The sequence below is a fragment of the Theobroma cacao genome, chromosome 3, assembly GCF_000208745.1.
Source record: "Theobroma cacao cultivar B97-61/B2 chromosome 3, Criollo_cocoa_genome_V2, whole genome shotgun sequence".
Taxonomy (NCBI): domain Eukaryota; kingdom Viridiplantae; phylum Streptophyta; class Magnoliopsida; order Malvales; family Malvaceae; genus Theobroma; species Theobroma cacao.
Window position 1 is genome coordinate 22,679,528 of NC_030852.1, and position 20,125 is coordinate 22,699,652.

The 20,125-nt window shown below is 34.1% G+C and overlaps 2 protein-coding genes across 7 annotated transcripts; one reads left to right on the forward strand and one right to left on the reverse strand.

Annotated features, from left to right (window-relative positions):
* Nucleotides 1,057-16,499, forward strand: LOC18604791 (pre-mRNA-splicing factor ATP-dependent RNA helicase DEAH1). 4 transcript variants are annotated; one of them, XR_001927186.1, is made up of 29 exons: nucleotides 1,057-1,348; nucleotides 3,729-3,833; nucleotides 3,946-4,076; nucleotides 4,228-4,443; nucleotides 4,552-4,623; nucleotides 4,961-5,047; nucleotides 5,668-5,701; nucleotides 5,789-5,843; nucleotides 6,467-6,526; nucleotides 6,696-6,767; nucleotides 7,003-7,066; nucleotides 7,839-7,918; nucleotides 8,144-8,211; nucleotides 8,303-8,360; nucleotides 8,588-8,645; nucleotides 8,720-8,788; nucleotides 9,432-9,500; nucleotides 9,868-9,957; nucleotides 10,863-10,949; nucleotides 11,337-11,452; nucleotides 11,533-11,599; nucleotides 11,894-12,934; nucleotides 13,262-13,324; nucleotides 13,599-13,722; nucleotides 13,811-13,911; nucleotides 14,606-14,668; nucleotides 14,770-14,842; nucleotides 15,710-15,841; nucleotides 15,983-16,499. XR_001927186.1 is itself a non-coding variant. In XM_007037444.2 (28 exons), the coding sequence occupies exons 2-28, from the start codon at nucleotides 3,734-3,736 to the stop codon at nucleotides 15,754-15,756; spliced, it is 3,165 nt and encodes a 1,054-aa protein (XP_007037506.2). In that variant the 5' UTR covers nucleotides 1,057-1,348; nucleotides 3,729-3,733; the 3' UTR covers nucleotides 15,757-15,981. The 4 variants fall into 4 exon arrangements, 2 of the variants coding, with proteins under 2 accessions (XP_007037506.2, XP_017973321.1); XR_001927185.1 differs by having other exon boundaries at nucleotides 15,710-15,853; nucleotides 15,983-16,253; XM_007037444.2 differs by lacking the exon at nucleotides 15,983-16,499 and having other exon boundaries at nucleotides 15,710-15,981.
* LOC18604792 (UDP-glucose 6-dehydrogenase 1) lies at nucleotides 16,467-19,333 on the reverse strand. 3 transcript variants are annotated; one of them, XM_018117834.1, is made up of 2 exons: nucleotides 19,221-19,333; nucleotides 16,467-18,108 (listed from the first exon to the last, which is right to left on the reverse strand). In XM_018117834.1, the coding sequence occupies exon 2, from the start codon at nucleotides 18,103-18,105 to the stop codon at nucleotides 16,663-16,665; it is 1,443 nt and encodes a 480-aa protein (XP_017973323.1). In that variant the 5' UTR covers nucleotides 18,106-18,108; nucleotides 19,221-19,333; the 3' UTR covers nucleotides 16,467-16,662. The 3 variants fall into 3 exon arrangements, with proteins under 3 accessions (XP_017973323.1, XP_007037510.2, XP_017973322.1); XM_007037448.2 differs by having other exon boundaries at nucleotides 16,467-18,111; nucleotides 19,221-19,332; XM_018117833.1 differs by lacking the exon at nucleotides 19,221-19,333 and adding an exon at nucleotides 19,080-19,182 and having other exon boundaries at nucleotides 16,467-18,111.

Below are 20,125 nucleotides of genomic sequence, written 5' to 3' on the forward strand. Positions count from 1 at the left end.
TTAAAAAGGTGGAGTAATTTAGATTTTATAAATGTAATAAGAGGTTTGTAAATCTCAAATTAAGCAAGTCAAAATGAAATATTATTTTTATAATTATCGCTAAATCCATATCTCCGCTCTTCATTATTTTAAAAGAAAAAACTAAATTAATGTATTTCGCTAATTTGAGTTTAGCTGAAGTTAAAAATTAAATCAAATAAATTTTAAATTTTTGTATTATTATAAATAAAAAAATATTTAAATTATTTATATTATTTTATTCAAACACATGTATGTTATTCATCTTAATTTGATTTTAAGTATGAAAATTTTTCCAAATTTTTTTTATAAAAAGAGAATTCAAACTTAATTTTTACAAAAAATAAATTAATATATATTTTTTAAAATAAAATAATTAAATAAAAAATATTTATATATATTTTTTCACATCATAAATATTTTTCACTTAAATATTTAACTTATTAATCATTTACTTAAAATTTATATTTTTTAAATATTTTTATAATTTAGTCCCTTAACATCTCAATTTTACTCAATTTAATTTTTATAATATATATTTTTATTCAAATTAATCTTTTATAACCGGGTACAAATTTTTTTTTAAAAAAGTTTGAATCTGTCATGTGATACTGACATATTAGCATGTTAGTGTCATGTTAGTATTTTTATGTCATCATATTAGTGTTATGTGATATTGTTATGTCATTATATGCGTTTTACGTCATCAAAATATGTACCTCAATGTTAATGTTAGCGTTGATGTTTATTCTTTTAACGGTAAAATTAGATGTCATTAAAAAAAAAATTAAATTAAAATAATTTTTAAAATTAAAATATTAAATTATTTTGATTTTGAATATAAAAATTAAATTGATCAAAATGTATGAACAGGGACTTATAAATATTTTGGCAAAATTTTTTTTGTAAAACACTGAATTATTGATTATTGAAATAACTTAGGCATCAGTTGACTAATAGGACCCGGATGGACTTTTTTAAGTTTCTGAGGTTATTTTGGACATATTCGAGGAAGTTGCATTAACAAACTGAGGAGAGAGAAGGGAGAGGAGAGTGGAGACAGAAAGGGGTTAGGGTTGAGAGGGGAAAGAAGGGCGGGAGGCAGAGAGTCCGACACCGGTACCGGGGTCAGCGGAGGAGAGGAGTGGAGCTGTTGGGAACTGGGAAGAGACAGAGTTGACTCTAAATAAACACACAGATTATATATAAAAAGGAAATAAAAATAGAGAGGGAGCCGGAAAGAATCGAGGCTGCGAACAACCCAACTCCAACCAACCAACAACTGAGTGGCACTCGTTTTTTCTGCAATTAGTTAAAAAAGTTGTCAAAGGTCAGCCCTCAATCGATCTTTTAACCGTTTTTCATTACTTTGGAGCTTCTTTTTCGCTCTTCATTCTGCTTATTTTCCTTGCAGTTCCTGCTATGTTCTCATTTCTATCCTACCAACTCCACTGATCTCTTTCCTTAAACTTCAATTTTCCAATTCCCAAGTTTATGTGTTTTCCTTAAACGTCAATTTGCCTTGGGGTTTTGATTGCTGCGGTGATTTTATTTATGGTTTTTGCTGTTCCGGCTGAAAACACGCTGTTGTTTCTTGTTAGTTTAGTAATTCTAAGTTTAGGGTTTTGATTTGTTCTTTGCTTTATTCAATTCGGCTTTGTTTAAGGGGGTTTCCATTAACCGCTCAACTGGGGTTTGATCCCTAGGTTTTTGGTTCTGCAAAGATGAGATTTGGGTTTGCATTGTATGGTTTCTGCTTTGGTCAACTTAGGGATGTTCGGAAACTGAAATAACTGTACCACCTTGGGAATTGTGAGTTTTGCAATGTGATTTTTGGCTTGCTGTTTCACTCTCAATATGCAGACATTGAGAGTTTGTTTTGCGTTGTATGGTATGCAAATTGGTGAATTTAAAATATATATGAAAGAGATTATAAAAAGAAATAAAATAGAAAAAGTGATTTGTTTTGCATAGTTCATATTTCTCCTTTATTTACCTTTCTCTTTTCTTGAATTTTATATAATTTAGAATAGTTTAACAAAAATTGCTAAAGGTCCTTTTGTTTTGCAGAAAAATATTTTCTGAAAAACGTTTTTAGGACTTATGCTTGTTTGGAAGACGGAAAATTAATTTAAGACGTAAAACATTTTACAAGTCAATAGATTAACCATGGAAAATGTCTTACGCCCTTCAACGGGCGGAAGATATTTTCCAGAGAGCAACAAAAACACTTTTATACTAAGTTTAGGCGTATAGGTTTGATGAATATTAATATTTAACTTAAAATATTAAAAAAATAAAAATATTAATATTTAACTTAAAAAATATTAAAAAATAAAAATATTAATATTTTAACTTAAAAAAATTAATTAAAATATTAATATTTAAATTATACAACACTATTAAAATTTAAAAAAATTAATGAAACCATTCAATACAATTAAATTTTTTTATTTATAAATGGAATAAATCTTACTAATAATTATAATTAAAAATATTTCAATGATCATCATTTGATGAATATTTATAACAGGCTTAAATCTTACTAATAATTATAATAAAAAATATTTCAATGATCGTCATTTAATGAATACATATTTATAAGTATAGGTTTTGGATTTCTTACACAATTGATGAATATTTATATGTTTATAATTATAATAAAAAAGTGATAAGATGGAATTTTTTTGAAAATTAATGCTTACTATCATTACAATATGTGGTTAAATGCTTTAGAANATATCGTACACAATTGATGAATATTTATATGTTTATAATTATAATAAAAAAGTGATAAGATGGAAATTTTTTTGAAAATTAGAGTTTATTTTCATTACAGATATGTAGTTAAATGCTTTGGGAAATATCATTATTGATTTTGTCCATTTTCATTTCCATTCTTAATTTTGATCCCAAATAAGTGAAAATCAAATATCAATATTGTTTTGTAATTAACTCCTATTTATTATTTTAACACCTAAATAACACCACCATGGTGGAAAATATTTTTTATAAAATGATCCAAACAACAAAAAATGTTTTCAACAGTTTATCCAAACGATAGAAAATATTAAATTTTTCTGTAAAACATTTTACAGAAAAAAAATTTTCCTCCAGCAAGTCATTTTCCGGTTACCAAACGGACCCTAAGTACAAAATATTGGACTAATTGTTTTGTGTTTATTTTTTAAAAGTCAGCGTAGTGCGGGAGAAAGCACTAGTTACCTTGATACTTAGATTCCCTAGAGTAAGTGAGAACAGAGTTTTGGAAGGAAGTAGTTTAATTTTAATTCTTTTCCCTTCATTTTGAACTTACAATTGTTATTATTATTCAAATTGTGACTGGAATTTGAACTTTCCAAAGCATGGTCTAAGACTCAATTTTATTAAAAGAATGAAAGGAATTGTCATTTAAGGTTTTCTTCTTTTTTAATATTTATGAGTTGGTGAAAATATAAGCTTTGGACAATAGAATAATCTTCAATCTTATTAACATTAATTTGTGGAAATTATATTTTTACCAACATATCCCTGCCATACTGTATATGTGAAGCTAGATTCTATGATATAAATGTGTTTGATTTCAGTTTATAACTGTCAGGTTAAGTGATAGATTTTCAAGTTCATTCTTAACTTTATAGTATCTTTTAACGAGTATTGAATAAGTAGCTTGGCATTGGCATGATTCTTTATTACATTGTTCCTTGCAGCGAAAATGGGGAGTGAGAGTAATTTGAAGACTTGGGTCTCTGATAAGTTAATGTCGTTGCTTGACTATTCCCAGCCTACACTTGTTCAGTATATTATCGGACTAGGTCAGTCACCTTAACCTTTTATATATACATACATGCTGCCATTTGTTGAAAGAAATCTAAAATAGACAGTAACAAATATGGTATATTTAGTAAATTATTGCTATTGTTGCAGCTAAGCAAGCAGCATCACCTACTGATCTACTGGGCCGGCTAGAAGAATGTGGCTTACCATCATCAAGTGAGACCCGTTTATTTGCTCAAGAAATCTTCAGTAGAGTTCCTCGTAAAATATCTGGCGAAAATGTGAGTTATTGTTTTATACTTGCCATACGCATAGACTTAAATGTTTGGCGATAGTCTTATCTTCTTTCCTTTCTTTTTGCAACTGTAATATTTATTTATTGCAATCACGCTTCTAACAAATTTTATCTGCTGTTATTCTTCTTATCATCAGCTTTACCAGAAACAAGAAAGGGAAGCTGCTATCTTGGCTAGGAAGCAAAAGACTTATGCAATTTTAGATGCTGATGACAATGAAGATGACACTGGTACCAGTTCAAGTGTTCATCACCATTCTTCCAGTGAGCCCATTTCTGAGGCCAGAAAAGCAGATAAACATAAGAAACGATTCAGGAAGAAGATTGGAAGCGAAGAAGATGAGGATGATGAGGCATAGTGTTTATATCCTAGTTCAGTTTTTGTTTCTTATGGTAAGCTGCTATTTGATGCTTCTTCTAATGACATTTTGTATTTGTTTTGACTGGATGCGACACTGCAGGTGATCACACATGTAGAAGAAGAGAGACGAGTTAAAAGGCGGACTTCTCAAGATGAGGATGATGGTTCAGAGGTATGCTATCGTGACCACTTTCTATTATATGTTTTAGTGAAGAAGAGAAATCCTTTTGGGAACCCTGCTTTTCAGAAGACAGCTTTACCAAGAACTTTTGAAGATACTTAAGTTTTGTTCATTCACTAGCTAGAGAGTTCTATTAGTTATATCAACAGCAACTATGCTAATTTTATGTTTTTCTGAAAGAACAAGTGCATTCTGTTGTATTCTTTGGTCAATTTTTTTACTTCTGCTTACATTCTGTAATGCATGCCTGTATTATTTCTGATATTTGTATTTCCTTTTTCGCCTGCTATTTGATCTATATATGGATTATATATCTTTTATTATGCAGTCAGAGGAAGAAAGGTTGCGTGATCAAAGAGAGAGGGAGGATTTAGAGAGAAATATTAGAGAACGTGATGCTGCAGCCACTAGGAAGGTGAGATTGATAGTTTTGTATTTTCATATTATTAATAGGCAGTCTACTTTGGAATTTTATTTTTGTTCTGGGTTTAACCTTGTCGTTAAAAGCATCTTGCTTTATTCAAAGTGCACATATCCTTCCTTTGTTCTTTTATAGCTATGTTCATGCAAAGGAGTTAAATGAGCTTTGGCTTAGGGCTTAATATAAGTTTTGTATTCCCCCCAAATTAAATATTTATGAAGCATCCATTTTCAGAGTTTTGGATATGTGAGTGTCATTGGCACTAGAATTTGATGTAATTATAAGCATGCATTTCAGTGTACGTGTATGATATTCTATACATGTTTTAGAAGTTGGAATATGGCTTCTTATGGGTCAATTATATGCATTTGAAAACTTGTTTTCAACATGATTGGATGTAATCATATATATAGACATTTTAAGAGTTGTACTGGGACTTCAATGTGAGCTAATTATTATTTTGGGAGTAATTTATGAAAAGTACATGGTTTCGTTTGTAGTCCTTTGTGAGTCTGTCTTGGGGATGGGGAGGGTGGCGTATGTTTGTGCTTTGCAAATGTTTTCTTTTGTCTTTCATGTTACTGATGTCTCCCTTTTGATGTTATTGTCAACAGTTAATGGATCCAAAGCTTTCCCGAAAGGAGGAAGGTATGGCATTTCATTTTTAGATTTATTATGCACTGTCTACATGATGCATTTTGTTGATTCTGATTTTTTTTGGTTATTGTGCAACAGAGGAGGCCATTCGAAGATCTAAAGCTTTCAAGGAAGATGACATTAATAGTTTAAGGTCTGCCCTTGTATATTCTGCCTCATTTCATTACCTTGTGTTTTGTCAATTATGATTAAGCCTCTGTTGAGAATTTCTGCATGTACCCTCTTCTATTTATGCTGTGAAGTGCTTATAGCTGCTTGGTATTTGTTAATAGTTGTCTTGAAGATTCCTCATCAGCTTTTTGTTCTACAGAATTTTCTTAAATGAATCTTGGGTCTAAATAACATGTTCAAATTATTAATATCACCTTTTCAAGCTCTATATATATATATATATGTATCTTCTCCCTTGAATTTTCTACTCTTAATGTAACAGTGAAGATGGAATTGTGATTCCCTTGTTGCAGTTTTCAATGATAAAATATGACATAAAAATTCTGGCCAAAATAAGATGTAAAGAGCTGCTTTTCAACTATCACCACAACCAGAGCTATTAGTGTATGTATGTCTCCATCCACCCCTTGATGGATCTAGCTATCTATAATGCAGTATAATTTTTTTTTTCCCTTTTTGCTGTCTTGAGTATGATCTATTTCAATCATATATTGTTGGCCTCGCGTAAGACATTCCCACCTTTATGTGGTATTCCTGATGCATACTGGGAGGTGATACATTCTCTTTTTGTTGATTTTGATTCAGAAAAGTTTCAAGACAAGAGTACTTAAAAAAGAGGGAGCAGAAGAAGCTTGAGGAACTCAGGTATTCTGAACCACATATTGCTATAACTGTGGCTTAATGTTGTGCTATTTTGGGTTTTTTTTTTGGGCCTAAGTTAGGGAGGCAGACTTAATAGGTCTAATAATCTTGCAAAATTATTTTCAAAAGTTCCTTAAGCATCATTTTCTTCTATTTTTCATGTGTAATTCAGGGACGAAATAGAAGATGAGCAATACCTTTTTGATGATGTGAAGCTTACTGAAGCAGAATATCATGAGTTAAGGTAACATATTTGTTTCATTGGCTGGGGCCACATTTCTTTTCATTGTCTCCTTTAAAGCATCATGACTAAATAAGGCCATGTGGATTAGGTTAGGAATATTATAAGCAATTAGGTTATTTAGTTAAAGTGGTATACATAAAAACCAGAGGCTGTTGCTTTATTTTTATGCACGGAAATTGCAATTTACGTTTTTATGGTTTAGTACTAAGTGGTATGATATTTATATATCTTGCAGCTACAAAAAGGAAATATATGAGCTTGTGAAGAAGCGGACAGAAGAGGATGAAAATATGGGTGAGGTAATGTAGAAATAAGCAGGTCCTTTTGGTATTTTTTATTACGCTTAATTGTCTAGTGTGCTATTGGGTGCTTTCATCACTTTTATTAGTAGATCAATTGTTAGCTTACTTGAGGTTGTCATTGGATGTTGTATGTGTTTAAACCTTTTATATTGGCTGTTTGTTGTATGAAATGTTATTCAAATAGTTGTAACCTTCCAATGCTACTACCTTAAATGTTAATGGAAATGGTATGAATTGTGTTTTGTTCCTCTGTGAATGGTGATCTGGAATTGATACTCCCTATAGCATAGTCACATAAACTGGCTTCTGTATGAGTTGAACCAGCACGCTTAAGACGGTGCAATATTTTCATCATTGCCATATTTAGTAATCAAAATCACACTTTTTCACTAGTTTGACTGGCGACTGCTGGAGCATAATGGAAGAACATTGATGATATTAAAGGAGAAATTTTTTTCTTTGTTTTGACATACATCCTCTTATATCTCAGATGAATCAAGTTTTACTGTGTCATAGAATTGTTAAATATATTGGTTATGCAGCCTGCTTTGATTTGAGTAAAGTGTTTATTTTCTTGTGCCAACTAATCCTGTAAATAAAGAGAAACAGATATTATTAAATGTGCTGTGATCTGTGTGTATGTGTGTTTAGGTCTTATAGAGTGTCTGTAAAGGGTAATGTTAAATTTATATTTGATCTTTCTTATCATACTTCAGCATGATCTTTCTCTACTCTGATATATTTTCCTATAAATCCTTGTGGAGTGCAGTACAAAATGCCAGAAGCTTATGATCAGGAAGGGGTTGTTGATCAGGAGAAGAGATTTGCTGTGGCTCTTCAGCGTTACAGGTCAGTTGGAACGAAAGTTTGCTTTAAACCATCAATGAGGGGATACAAAGAAGTGAGCCGTATGGCCAATACCACCACCCTAAGTTGAACAAATCAGCTCTTACATTTTGTTGGAAATTCCATTTCCTTGGAAAACTTTGCTAAGCTGAACTAGCATATTGCTTTAGCATCTTCGAGGCATGACTTTTATCAGTTGACATATTGTCTGCTATGTATTCCTTATAGAGACCCTACTGCTGGGGATAAAATGAATCCATTTGCAGAACAAGAGGCTTGGGAAGAGCATCAAATTGGTAAGTTGTTGTCAATCTTATGGTAGTGCATCTCATAAGTAAGATTCTGGTTGTTTTTGCTGTGTCTAATTCAGAAGTCATTATCTTTCAGGCAAGGCTACATTGAAATTTGGCTCCAAAAATAAGAAGCAAACAGCTGATGACTATCAGTAAGTTTGATATCTCATTTCGTTGACAAAATTTATGTGGTCTCCAGCCTATAGCTTCCCATCCTGCTCCTCTCTTTTCACATCATCTTGTTTTATTTGTTAGGTTTTTCTATGTAATGTTCTCGTGTTTGTGTGGTTGATGTTACGTGAAATAGTTAGAGATCATAATCTTTATGTATCTTCTTTTATTTTGATGTAAACTTGTTTATTCTGAATGTCCTGTTCAGATTTGTGTTCGAGGATCAGATTGAGTTTATCAAGGCATCAGTGATGGATGGTGACAAGGTATTTATCTCCATTAACACTTGAGTGGTATGTGTAATAAAACTTTCATCTGAGTGTCTTTTTCTTCTTTGCAGTTTGATAATGACCTGCCAACTGAGTCACCTGAGACATCCAAGGCAAAATCAGAATTGGAGAAACTACAGGTTACAATTTTTCCTCTATATAATAATTTGCCAGTAAGAATGTGTGGTATGCTCTTGGGATATATATTGGAGGTGTAGTAATTTAAAAAAAATGATAAAATGTCAGTTAGAAGGCAAAACATTATACATAGTGGAGGAGAATTAGTAGAAATATAATGTTTGACATTAAGAAGTTTTACATTTTATGCTTTGGCTCAGTTGTCTCTAGACTGGTTGACTGAATTTTATAACATGCCTAGTATCGCCTATAATTTTGTTTGCATTTGTTTTTTCAAAGTCATGAAGTTAGACTGGGATAAATGGATCTATGCCGTATTGAAATTATTCAGAGTGGTTCCCTTTCTCTCTAGCAAATCCATCATAGCAGGAATATCTTTTTCCTTCTTTCTTTTGGTGATCCTGCAGAGAAAATTGTATATCTTTTCAGGCTTTGCATTTAACAAGACGGCCCACGGGTGCTTGGGAAATGATTTTTTTTTTTAAATTTTTTATGGAACACTTAAGAAATACTAAAAGTTTGCCATATTGTGTACAATATTTTCTTTTCTGGCTGCCCTCAATTATCTATATCTTAGATCTAAATGATACAACATTTTATGGTTTTATTGTGAATCTTACCTACCATTACTTTTTCATCATTCAGGAGGACAGAAAAACTTTGCCAATTTATCCATACCGAGATGATCTACTTAAAGCTGTTGAAGATTTTCAGGTTTCCATCTTTTCTTAGTAGTAATCTAATGTTTCAGTGGGGATTAATTTCTTCACTTGTCACTGTTGTCTTTTCTTCTGTGCTTTAGAGTTTCTTTTTCCCCTTAATCATCTGTTATGTTGACTTGTTAAGCGGTCCTTGAAATTCTTTAGTTTTACATATTTTGTCAAATATGTAGATATATCCATTATAGTTTAATTTACCACTCTAGTTTCATTCAGTCTTCAATCGATATTTATGTTATGGAGAGATGTATAAATTGACTCGAGATGCATGTATGCTGTAGATTTGCACTGGAATGCATAAGCCTTCATATATGATGTAAGATGTGGCTTGTTCACAGGATTCTATTTTGTTTAACTTTTAGGTTCTTGTTATTGTGGGAGAAACTGGTTCAGGAAAGACCACACAGATACCACAATATCTTCATGAAGCTGGTTACACCAAACACGGGAAGGTATTGCTTTGCTTAGTAGCATATATTATGGTGTGGTGTGATTATGATAGAACTATCTATAATTTGCAAAGATTTCAAATTTGCATATTTTATATTTACTAAAGTCGAAATGGATTGTTGAGAAGCAATAGCCAATAAAAAATGCTATTTTTGCTAAGTTTTGTTTGAGGGTGGCACCAAGTAAAATGTATAATCTTTTCCTGTTTGAAAATAGTTTCTCTTTTAACATGACTAGCTCATTTGATGTGCAATTTGAATCTAATTCGTGTTATTTATTGTTAATTATTTTATGAGGACTTCATATTATTTATTCTAAATTATTTTATGAAGAATAATAGTATTTGTGGCTTTGTAAAGTAAAATAAGATGTTTATTAATTATGAATATTTTTCAATATTTGTTACTTTGTCCAGCTAATAATTTTCAGATTAAATTTTTAATTTTTAAGATTTGTCATTTTCTTATAAAATTTGTTGGCGTAATACCATGGGGACTCTATTTCAAGTTATTTTAATAAAACAAAAGGGCGATATTGTGTTCACAAAGGTTTTACACTCCTAGAGCCTCATTTATATGTGGTATAGATTTGAAGCACTCTGCCAATTATCTTTCCGTTCTGTGTATGCTTTTCTGAACTTAATCATCGAAGGTCTTGAACTTTGCAGTGGGCTTCTTTTCTCCTTTCTTCTTTTTTAATCAGTGACATTATTTATCATGAAGATAAAAGGGATTTGAATGATTATTTAACTTATTCTAGGAGACCAGCTACTACAAAATATTCTGTTGGGCCAGCTTATAGATGGAGTATCTAAGAAATCTATAAAAAAAAAGGTGGAAAAAGAGTGGCAAGAGTTTGACAAGGATTAACATTAATTATCTTTTTTTATCTTTCTCTTTTTGCACAGGTTGGTTGTACACAGCCTCGAAGAGTTGCTGCTATGAGTGTTGCTGCTCGAGTTTCTCAGGAAATGGGTGTCAAACTTGGGCATGAGGTTGCTATCTTTATTTGATGTACTCAGATCATTCAGTTGCACTTTCTTTGTGATGTATAAGTTATTGTAAGCAAGTGGAAGATGATGCATCTCTAAGCTTGAATAGTTCTGTGATTTTCAAGTCCTTTTATTGACATATGCTTGCATAACTTGAATACTAGTGCGTAGCTATGCTACATAGTATCAGGAACATCCTGGCGTTGTTTGTTTTTTCAGTATTCAATCTAAGCTGTGTTTTTTGACATTTAGAATAAAGGAAATTATCTTGATTGAAATTGCAAATTACTTTAGGTCTAACTATAGACTTTTTTGGAAGTATTCTAGTGATTCCGTTGTGTTTGGAACTACTCCTGACTGGATTTTGTTAACATCCTTATCTCTTTTCAGGTTGGTTATTCTATCCGTTTTGAAGATTGCACGTCAGAAAAGACTGTGTTGAAATATATGACAGACGGAATGCTGTTGCGAGAATTGCTTGGTGAACCTGATCTTGCAAGCTACAGGTGAGTTATGTTTTATACCGACATCAAATTTAATTGAACAAGTTGCACTGCTTTGCTCATTCTGTGCTTATTTTTCTTAGTGTGATAATGGTGGATGAGGCTCATGAAAGAACTGTGTCAACTGATATTCTTTTCGGATTGGTGAAGGCAAGTAGAGATCCTTAAGTTGAACTTCCTTGCATTTGTTGGCATATTACTTCATTAACTAAATTCCAAGTGCTATTTAATTCCTGCATGATATTATGTAAGTTGGACTCCCTCAAGGATCTCCTAAAATCATGAGCCATTTTTTTGGTTGATCTATGATAAGAGTTCCTTAGCTTTGTTATCTGATGATAGCTTGATGTTCAGATTGTAGGTCTCATACGTATCAAAAAGTAGAATCAGTCACTTCATGTTCAGTGTACTGGATATTTGTCTGATTGTTTGTGCTTTTGATAGGATATAGCACGGTTTAGAAAGGATATTAAATTACTTATTTCAAGCGCAACACTTGATGCGGAGAAGTTCAGTGATTTTTTCGATTCTGCTCCAATTTTCAAAATTCCTGGGAGAAGGTATCCTGTTGAGATACACTACACAAAAGCGCCGGAAGCTGATTACTTGGATGCTGCAATTGTTACTGTACTTCAAATCCATGTGTCACAGTCACCTGGAGATATTTTGGTTTTTCTCACTGGTCAAGAAGAAATTGAGACGGCGGAAGAAATTTTGAAGCATAGAATAAAAGGCTTTGGGACAAAAATTGCAGAACTTATAATCTGCCCTATATATGCCAACCTTCCAACTGAACTTCAAGCCAAAATATTTGAACCTACTCCTGAAGCTGCACGCAAAGTAGTCCTGGCAACAAATATTGCAGAAACATCATTAACCATTGATGGGATTAAGTATGTCATTGATCCAGGTTTTTGCAAGATGAAATCTTATAATCCAAGGACTGGGATGGAGTCTTTGCTGGTAACTCCCATCTCTAAAGCTTCAGCTAATCAACGTGCTGGTCGGTCTGGGCGAACGGGCCCAGGAAAGTGTTTTCGGTTGTACACTGCCTACAATTATTATACTGAATTGGATGACAATACACCACCAGAGATACAACGGACCAATCTTGCCAGTGTTGTTCTTTCTTTGAAGAGTCTTGGAATTCATGACTTGATAAATTTTGATTTTATGGATCCACCACCAGCTGAGGCTCTACTGAAAGCATTGGAACTTCTCTTTGCACTGAGTGCATTAAATAAACTTGGGGAGTTGACAAAAGTTGGTAGACGAATGGCAGAGTTCCCTCTTGATCCTATGCTATCAAAAATGATAGTTGCTTCAGACAAGTACAAGTGTTCAGATGAGGTTATTTCCATTTCTGCCATGCTTTCTGTGGGGAATTCAATCTTTTACCGTCCGAAGGACAAACAAGTTCATGCTGACAATGCAAGGATGAATTTTCATACTGGGAATGTGGGTGACCATATTGCTTTAATGAAGGTTGGTTTTTCAAAGAATAAATATTTGTTTATACAGAATGTAGCTCCTTACCTTACACTCAAGCTCTCGCATTTTGCTGACTTGATAAACATATGCTGATCAATCTTGTTATGTCTCATATAAAAGGTTAAATTGAGCAGTTGTATTTAGACTGTAGTTTAACTGTCCGTATAGTTAAACTTTTCAGATTGCCTTCCTTCTCTCCCACCTTCCTCTCTGTTTCTTACATCTATTTAAGCATTGGATTGTAGATTAAGTCTGATTTTATGGTTCAAGTTATTTTTCAAAAGAGGTATGGTGACCCTCTTCATTGTTGTTATTATCTAGGTTTACAATTCTTGGAGGGAAACAAATTACTCAACACAATGGTGTTATGAAAATTATATTCAGGTATAACACTAATTACCTTGATTTTCTTGTTGTGTGGATTACTTAAGTGGTTGTGCTTTTGATTGAACTTCATATAGAATATTTTTACTTTAAGATTTCTTTCAGTTACTGATTTTTAAAATGAATATTTGAATTTATGTAAGTATCTGTTTGGTCACAACTGTTACAAATGACAGCATGATGTTTCCTGGCTTTTTGGATGTTGCTTTGTTTGCTATTTGTTGATAACTTAAAAATTGAAATGGTCTTGTTATTTGTGATTTCAATTTTTTAGGTCAGGAGCATGAAGCGTGCCAGAGACATTAGGGACCAATTAGAAGGTCTTTTGGAGAGAGTTGAAATTGAACTAACATCCAATTTAAATGATTTAGAGGCTATAAAAAAGGCCATAACATCTGGTAAGTTTGCAAGGATATATTGTTTGCCACATCTTCGAAGTGGAAGTGCTCTTGCTGTTGACTGCTAAAGTTCAATGCATTCTTTCAGGATTTTTCCCTCATTCGGCAAGGTTGCAGAAAAATGGTTCTTATCGGACTGTGAAGCATCCACAGACTGTCTATATACATCCAAGCTCAGGGTTGGCACAAGTAAGCTTATTACCAATTAGTTATTTCTATAATTATGTTTAATGGGATTAGCTGTCCAATATAGTCCATGATTAATATGATTGCTTCTGTGAATGCTTTTAAATTTTGTGTGATTACTACAAAGGATGAGTTGCTTTTTTATACTGTTGTCTAGAGCAGTGAATATGTTAGTGGGTGATTCTAGTGTTTATTTTATTTTCTACCTGCGGCTTATGCTGGGAGGACCTGTATTTACTTGTATTTTCTTGCTTGAAATTTCAAAGTGAACAAAGCAAGTAAATTCAGCAGTTGTGTTAATTTAATTTCTTAATCTATTTGGTCACGTAAGTTAAAATTTTGCAAATATGGGTGGAAAAATTTGATCACCTTAGGTTTATAATCCAGTCTGTAAAAAAATTAATATAGCCACTAAATTGGGTTTGTCTGTTGTCCATTGAGTCATTATTTCATCCACATGCAGTTTGACAAGCGTGCAATTGCATAAGCCAGCGTGTCCTGGACCCTCAGTTCTGTCAGCAAAACTGCTTGTCCATTTCTCTCTCTCTCTCTCTTAAGGAGGGTTGTGTTTGTTTTGCTGTTATTTCTTTATCCTCTCCTCTGGGGGGTGGGGGTGGATCAGTTTGGTGATGCCCCCTATGGATATCCAAGTATTGTAATGTTCTGCACTGTTTACGAACTTTTTTACTGTCCTCAGGTGCTCCCAAGATGGGTTGTGTATCATGAATTGGTTCTTACTACCAAGGAATATATGAGACAGGTAATTGTTCTTCTTCCCCTTGAAATATAAAAATGATTTTGTGTTGGGGCTTTGTTAGTATGTGTCGTAACCAATGCTAAAAACTGGGGCTTCAATTGCAGGTAACTGAACTGAAGCCAGATTGGTTGGTGGAAATAGCCCCACATTATTACCAGATGAAGGATGTTGAGGATTGTATGTTCTCTCTCTCCAATCCTTCCCCCCCCCCCAACCCAATTCCCCCTCTTTTTTTTTTCTCTTAGTCAGAACACTCAGTTTTATCATTCTACACATGAAGCGCATTCTGGTGTTATGTTTAATCATGATTAATGTTGTTGAGGCCTATAATTGATTAGCACTATGCTGTTATGTTTCATCATGTTAATGTTGTTGAGGCCTATAATTGATTAGCACTATGCTGTTATGTTTCATCATGATTAATGTTGTTGAGGCCTATAATTGATTAGCACTATGCTGTCATGTTTCATCATGATTAATGTTGTTGAAGCCTCTAATTGATTAGCACTACGCTATAGGTAATCTTTTAGCTGTATATAAGTTTATTGGTTATTAAATCTCTAGTAATAATGAAACTCCTCCCAGAGTTCACACCTAGGGTTCCGTAGTAGTCACATCTAAGGATGTTAACATCACACAATCACAAGAGCAATGATGTTGGAAATTCTCAAAAGCTACATGAAATTAAAATAACATAGGTATTTATAAGCTTAGTCTTAAATCCTAGTTTAAATGCTAAATTCCACATGTAACTGTTATTTTGTATTCTATGTCATCTCTCCATTTCATTTTAATGGCAAGGAACCATCTTTGTTTTCTAGTAATATTTTCATTTCTTGAATAAGAATTTGAAGATATGGCACTGATACTGTGAGAAAATTGCTTATAAGGAATTCTACAGCAGTCAGTGGACGTGGCGGATAACTTGACATGTCTGCTGTTTGTTGCATGATCACTATCTATAAATGGATACTTGATTTGTTGCATAACATTATGTTTAGTGTCTAGAATGCATAAATAGCTGAATTGTATTCTCTGTGGCAGCTGGATCAAAGAAAATGCCAAAGGGACAGGGGCGTGCAGCAGAGTAACCGGTGGCTTCTTTTGGTTTGAGAGGGGCATATGATTGCTTCCGTATAGAAAAAGAACAACTTGGTTTACAACCAAGGGGATAAGGCGAGGACAACTGTAAATACAATTTTGTTCGATTTAGTGTACGCACTTTGATTAAGTTATCATAGTTAAGACACACTGAAATCGTATTGTAAAAATCATTCTGTTGTATGACTCAACCATAATAGGAAATTCCTTTTTCAGGATAAAAGAGTCAAATGACATGTTTCTTTGGTGGAGGTTCCATGGAGTACCGACTGCCAGAGTACTAGATTTCAGCAACCCAAGTCAATTTTTTGTTTTAGTTTTTGCCCGCTGCGACCATCTTGGTGGGTTAGAGTTGGCGTTTGGATCTACAAGTGCGTGCATTTGAATCCTGCCTGGTTGTTGGGTCTTCCTCAAAAGCCAGTATTCAGCTAACTCCAGTACATTTTGGTCTTCCACGTGCTACCTAATTTTATGCTCCGATTTGACATGTTATAGATTTTCAGCCAGGTTCTATAGCGATCTGATCGGAACACATGCAAAATGCCTGGTACTATTACTGTCGGTGGCCGACAATATTTGGCTCCAAGTTAGTACGGTTCTTAGGCAAATAACCACAGTACAGATTGCACATGGTAAAATTTAACAACCCTGTTTCTTGTATTGCGGCTGTGGCAGAAGACAAATAAGAAAGTTTTTGTAATGAAGTAAATGAAACATTATCGATTTATTCTTATAGCGGCCAGTTTAAGACAGTAGACATTATATCGAGTTCCACTGACAACAAAATTTGCTATAATGTAAACAGCTAGAAGTAAGAAACTCGGTCTTAAAATTTTGTAAGAACTAAAATGCGTCCTCCCAAAGTTTAGCTCTAAGCTCTAGGCCCGGAGATCTTCTTATGCCACAGCAGGCATGTCCTTGAGCCAAGGGTCGAGCGGCTTTCCGATGGAGTACACGATGAAACCCTTCTCCCTCAAGTTGTCGACGTTCACCACGTTACGCCCATCGAACACAAATGCAGGCTTTCGCATGTTGTCAAAAATTCTTTGGTAATCAAGGGTCTTGAATTCGTCCCACTCGGTAAGAATGCACAAACAGTGAGCATCCTTGGTTGCTTCATAAGCATCCCATGCTACGCTGACCTGCTTCACTGCAGTGGGGCTCATTGGCTGGAGATGAATGGGATGATCCCAATCGAACTTGTTCATGGAAAGGTCCCTTTGGATCTGGTCCTCAGTAACCTGCGGATCATATATGCTCAAGCGTGCGTTATCACCTAGCAGGCCTTTGCACACGTCAATTGCCGGAGTCTCCCGGGTGTCACCTGTATCCTTCTTGAAGGCAAATCCGAGGATAGCAATTTTCTTGCCTGAAACTGTGTTGAACATTGAAGATACAATCCGGTTCACGAAGCGGTTCTTCTGGTAGTCATTCACCTTAATAACTTGCTTCCAGTAGTTGGCAACTTCAGGTAGCCCATTGCATTCACATATATAGACCAAGTTGAGTATATCCTTTTGAAAGCAGGATCCACCAAAACCAACACTGGCATTGAGGAACTTAGGTCCAATTCTCGAGTCCTTTCCAACAGCATGGGAAACTTGTGAAACATCTGCCCCTGTAGCCTCACAGAGAGCTGACATTGCATTAACCGAAGAAATCCTCTGAGCCAAGAAAGCATTGGCTGCAAGCTTTGAGAGCTCAGCTGACCAGAGATTGGTTGTAATGATTCTGTCCTCAGGCACCCAATGAGCATAAACATCTTTCAGCGCTTGAATTGCCTTTTGGCCTTCAGGGGTTTCCCTGCCTCCAATGAGAACCCTGTCTGGTTTAAATAGGTCCTGAATTGCAGTACCCTCCGCAAGGAATTCTGGATTTGATAGAATTTGGTACTTGATGCCCTTGCTATTGTGCGTAAGGATTTTTTCAATTGCCTCAGCTGTTTTCACTGGGACGGTTGACTTCTCAACAACAATTTTGTTGGATTTTGATACATCAGCAATCATCCTGGCTGCACTCTCCCAATATGTAAGGTCTGCAGCTTTGCCAGCCCCAAGGCCTCGGGTTTTTGTCGGTGTGTTCACAGAAACAAAGATTATGTCTGCTTCAGAGACATGCTTTTCAATGTCAGTGCTAAAGAAGAGGTTCTTTCCCCTGCACTCCTTGACCACCTCATCAAGACCTGGCTCATAGATAGGGAGCTGGTCACTATTCCAGGCCGAGATTCGAGAAACAGAGATGTCAACAACCGCCACTTCAATGGAGGGGCACTTCAGTGCAATAACTGCCATTGTAGGACCACCAACATATCCAGCTCCAATGCAACAAATCTTCACCATTTTCTGCTGTTATTTAGAACCCGGAAGAAGGGAATGGTTAGGTATCATGTAAGAAAATAAAGAATAAAAACAAGAAGAAAATAAGGTTAAGATATCAATACGTCTTTCAAGCGTTTAGATCACTTCCCTTAAACCTCCAAAATACAACAAAGCCTCGAAACACTTTGAAGCAAAGTTAATGAATATGGTTTTACAGCAACAATTCTTTATATACTTGATGGAAACCACGTCTTTTCATAATACAACTCTTGGTAAATATATAAATATAACTTTTCTTGCCAAACAAACACAACTCCACACTTGATGAACAAACATAATTTTGCACAATTTATTTTAATATAATTTATGATCTATGAAAACGTAGAATAGTTTTTCACCAATATCAAGTACTCGGTACATCAAAATTACTTGAACAAAATTTTCTTTTCTTACGTGAAATAAACAGATGCACCAATATTATTCTAAACTACCAACATATTATACATATCAACGTCACCATAAAGTCCTAAACAGCTATCTTTGCAGAAGAAATTCAATAAGCAAAATGGGAACATAGAATATATATCAGCTAAAGCTTCTGCCCACAACCATTCCTTTGATTATATTTTGCTTTGCAGAAAAAGGATGTGGTTTACCATATGATGTCTGATTTTCATCATTATATACCAGAATTGCTTAATCTTGGAATGTGTGAAACGGTTTGGGGTTTTTATCCTATACCTTTACCACATAGCTAGTCTACAAATAGCTGACAGTTTAGCAGGATCTTTGCAGCAGATGCTAACATGTAGCTGCAGCAAAAAAGTGCAAAGCGGAATCGGAAAAAGGGTAACCGATAACCACCGAAACAAATGCATGCAATGCTAAAGAATCAGAATTCTTGCTTGTTCTCAATGGAATGTGCAGCCAAGAGTGTTTACATAGCTTGAAATGAAGAAGCAACTACTTCAGCCATGTACTGAGGAATCTCTTACCGACAAAATTAGAAGAGGAAAAATTATTCAGAACTGACAAGAGCAACTTTCCTTCAACATAACGCTCAATCAAGTCTACTAGAGGAAAACAAAACCAAAGAATATATGATGAAGAACATATATAAAAGGACTCAAAGGTACCTTAATTTTTTTCCCTGTACACTGAAAAAACCAAGCACTCAGAGAAATTAAGCAGGAGAGAGGGATATATCGATGATGGGGCCAGAACTATTGTACTACCATAGATAAAAGAGAAGCAAGACCTCCTTAAATAACCCAAAACCTATGTTAAAAACTTAGATCTAATATGTTCCTTTCACGAAGCAAAGCAAAGTCAGATTTAAAAAGCAGAACTGGAACGTTCAACACGTTTCCAAAACAACACCTGTCAGTAACAAACAAAGGAAACTCATGTACAACTTTCATTTTTATCATGCTTGGTGTTAAAATAACTGAAAAAGCCCTTTACAAATTACAATAGTGGTATTGGAATTTTGTTTTTGTTTTTTTGTTTTTTTTTAAATTTTTTGAATAAAACCCATTTCATTAAAGTCCATTATAATCATTAATCAGTTTTGCTAAAGAACTAGTTGTTTTTTTTTTAAGTATCAATGTTCTGACAGGATACAAATGGGCAAATGGCTTGACTTTGACACTACAGCTGCTCTCTACGCGTTTTCCAAATTGCTTATGGACCAAAAGAAGAAAATGCGTACAGTTTTTCTTTTGTGTCTTGGTACATAACAATGCTTAGATTGGTTTGGAGGATAGGGTTCAAGGTATATGTCTTCCTTGAAGTCATACTATCTTCTTTTTCTTGAATAATCCAATTGTTTTAGACCAGTTTTTCTTCCCAAATGAAAATAGTACTTAGTTTTTTAAGCAAAACCCATGTTCCATAATAAGTCAAAAGCGTATGCATATGGTGCTTTTTAACTAGTTACAGCTATTCAACAAATTACTTTTTTTTCCTACTTAAAGAACATGTCATTAGACAAATTCCCCAAAAAGTTTAGTGTGCTTCTGGTGAAAGGGAAGGTTAAGAG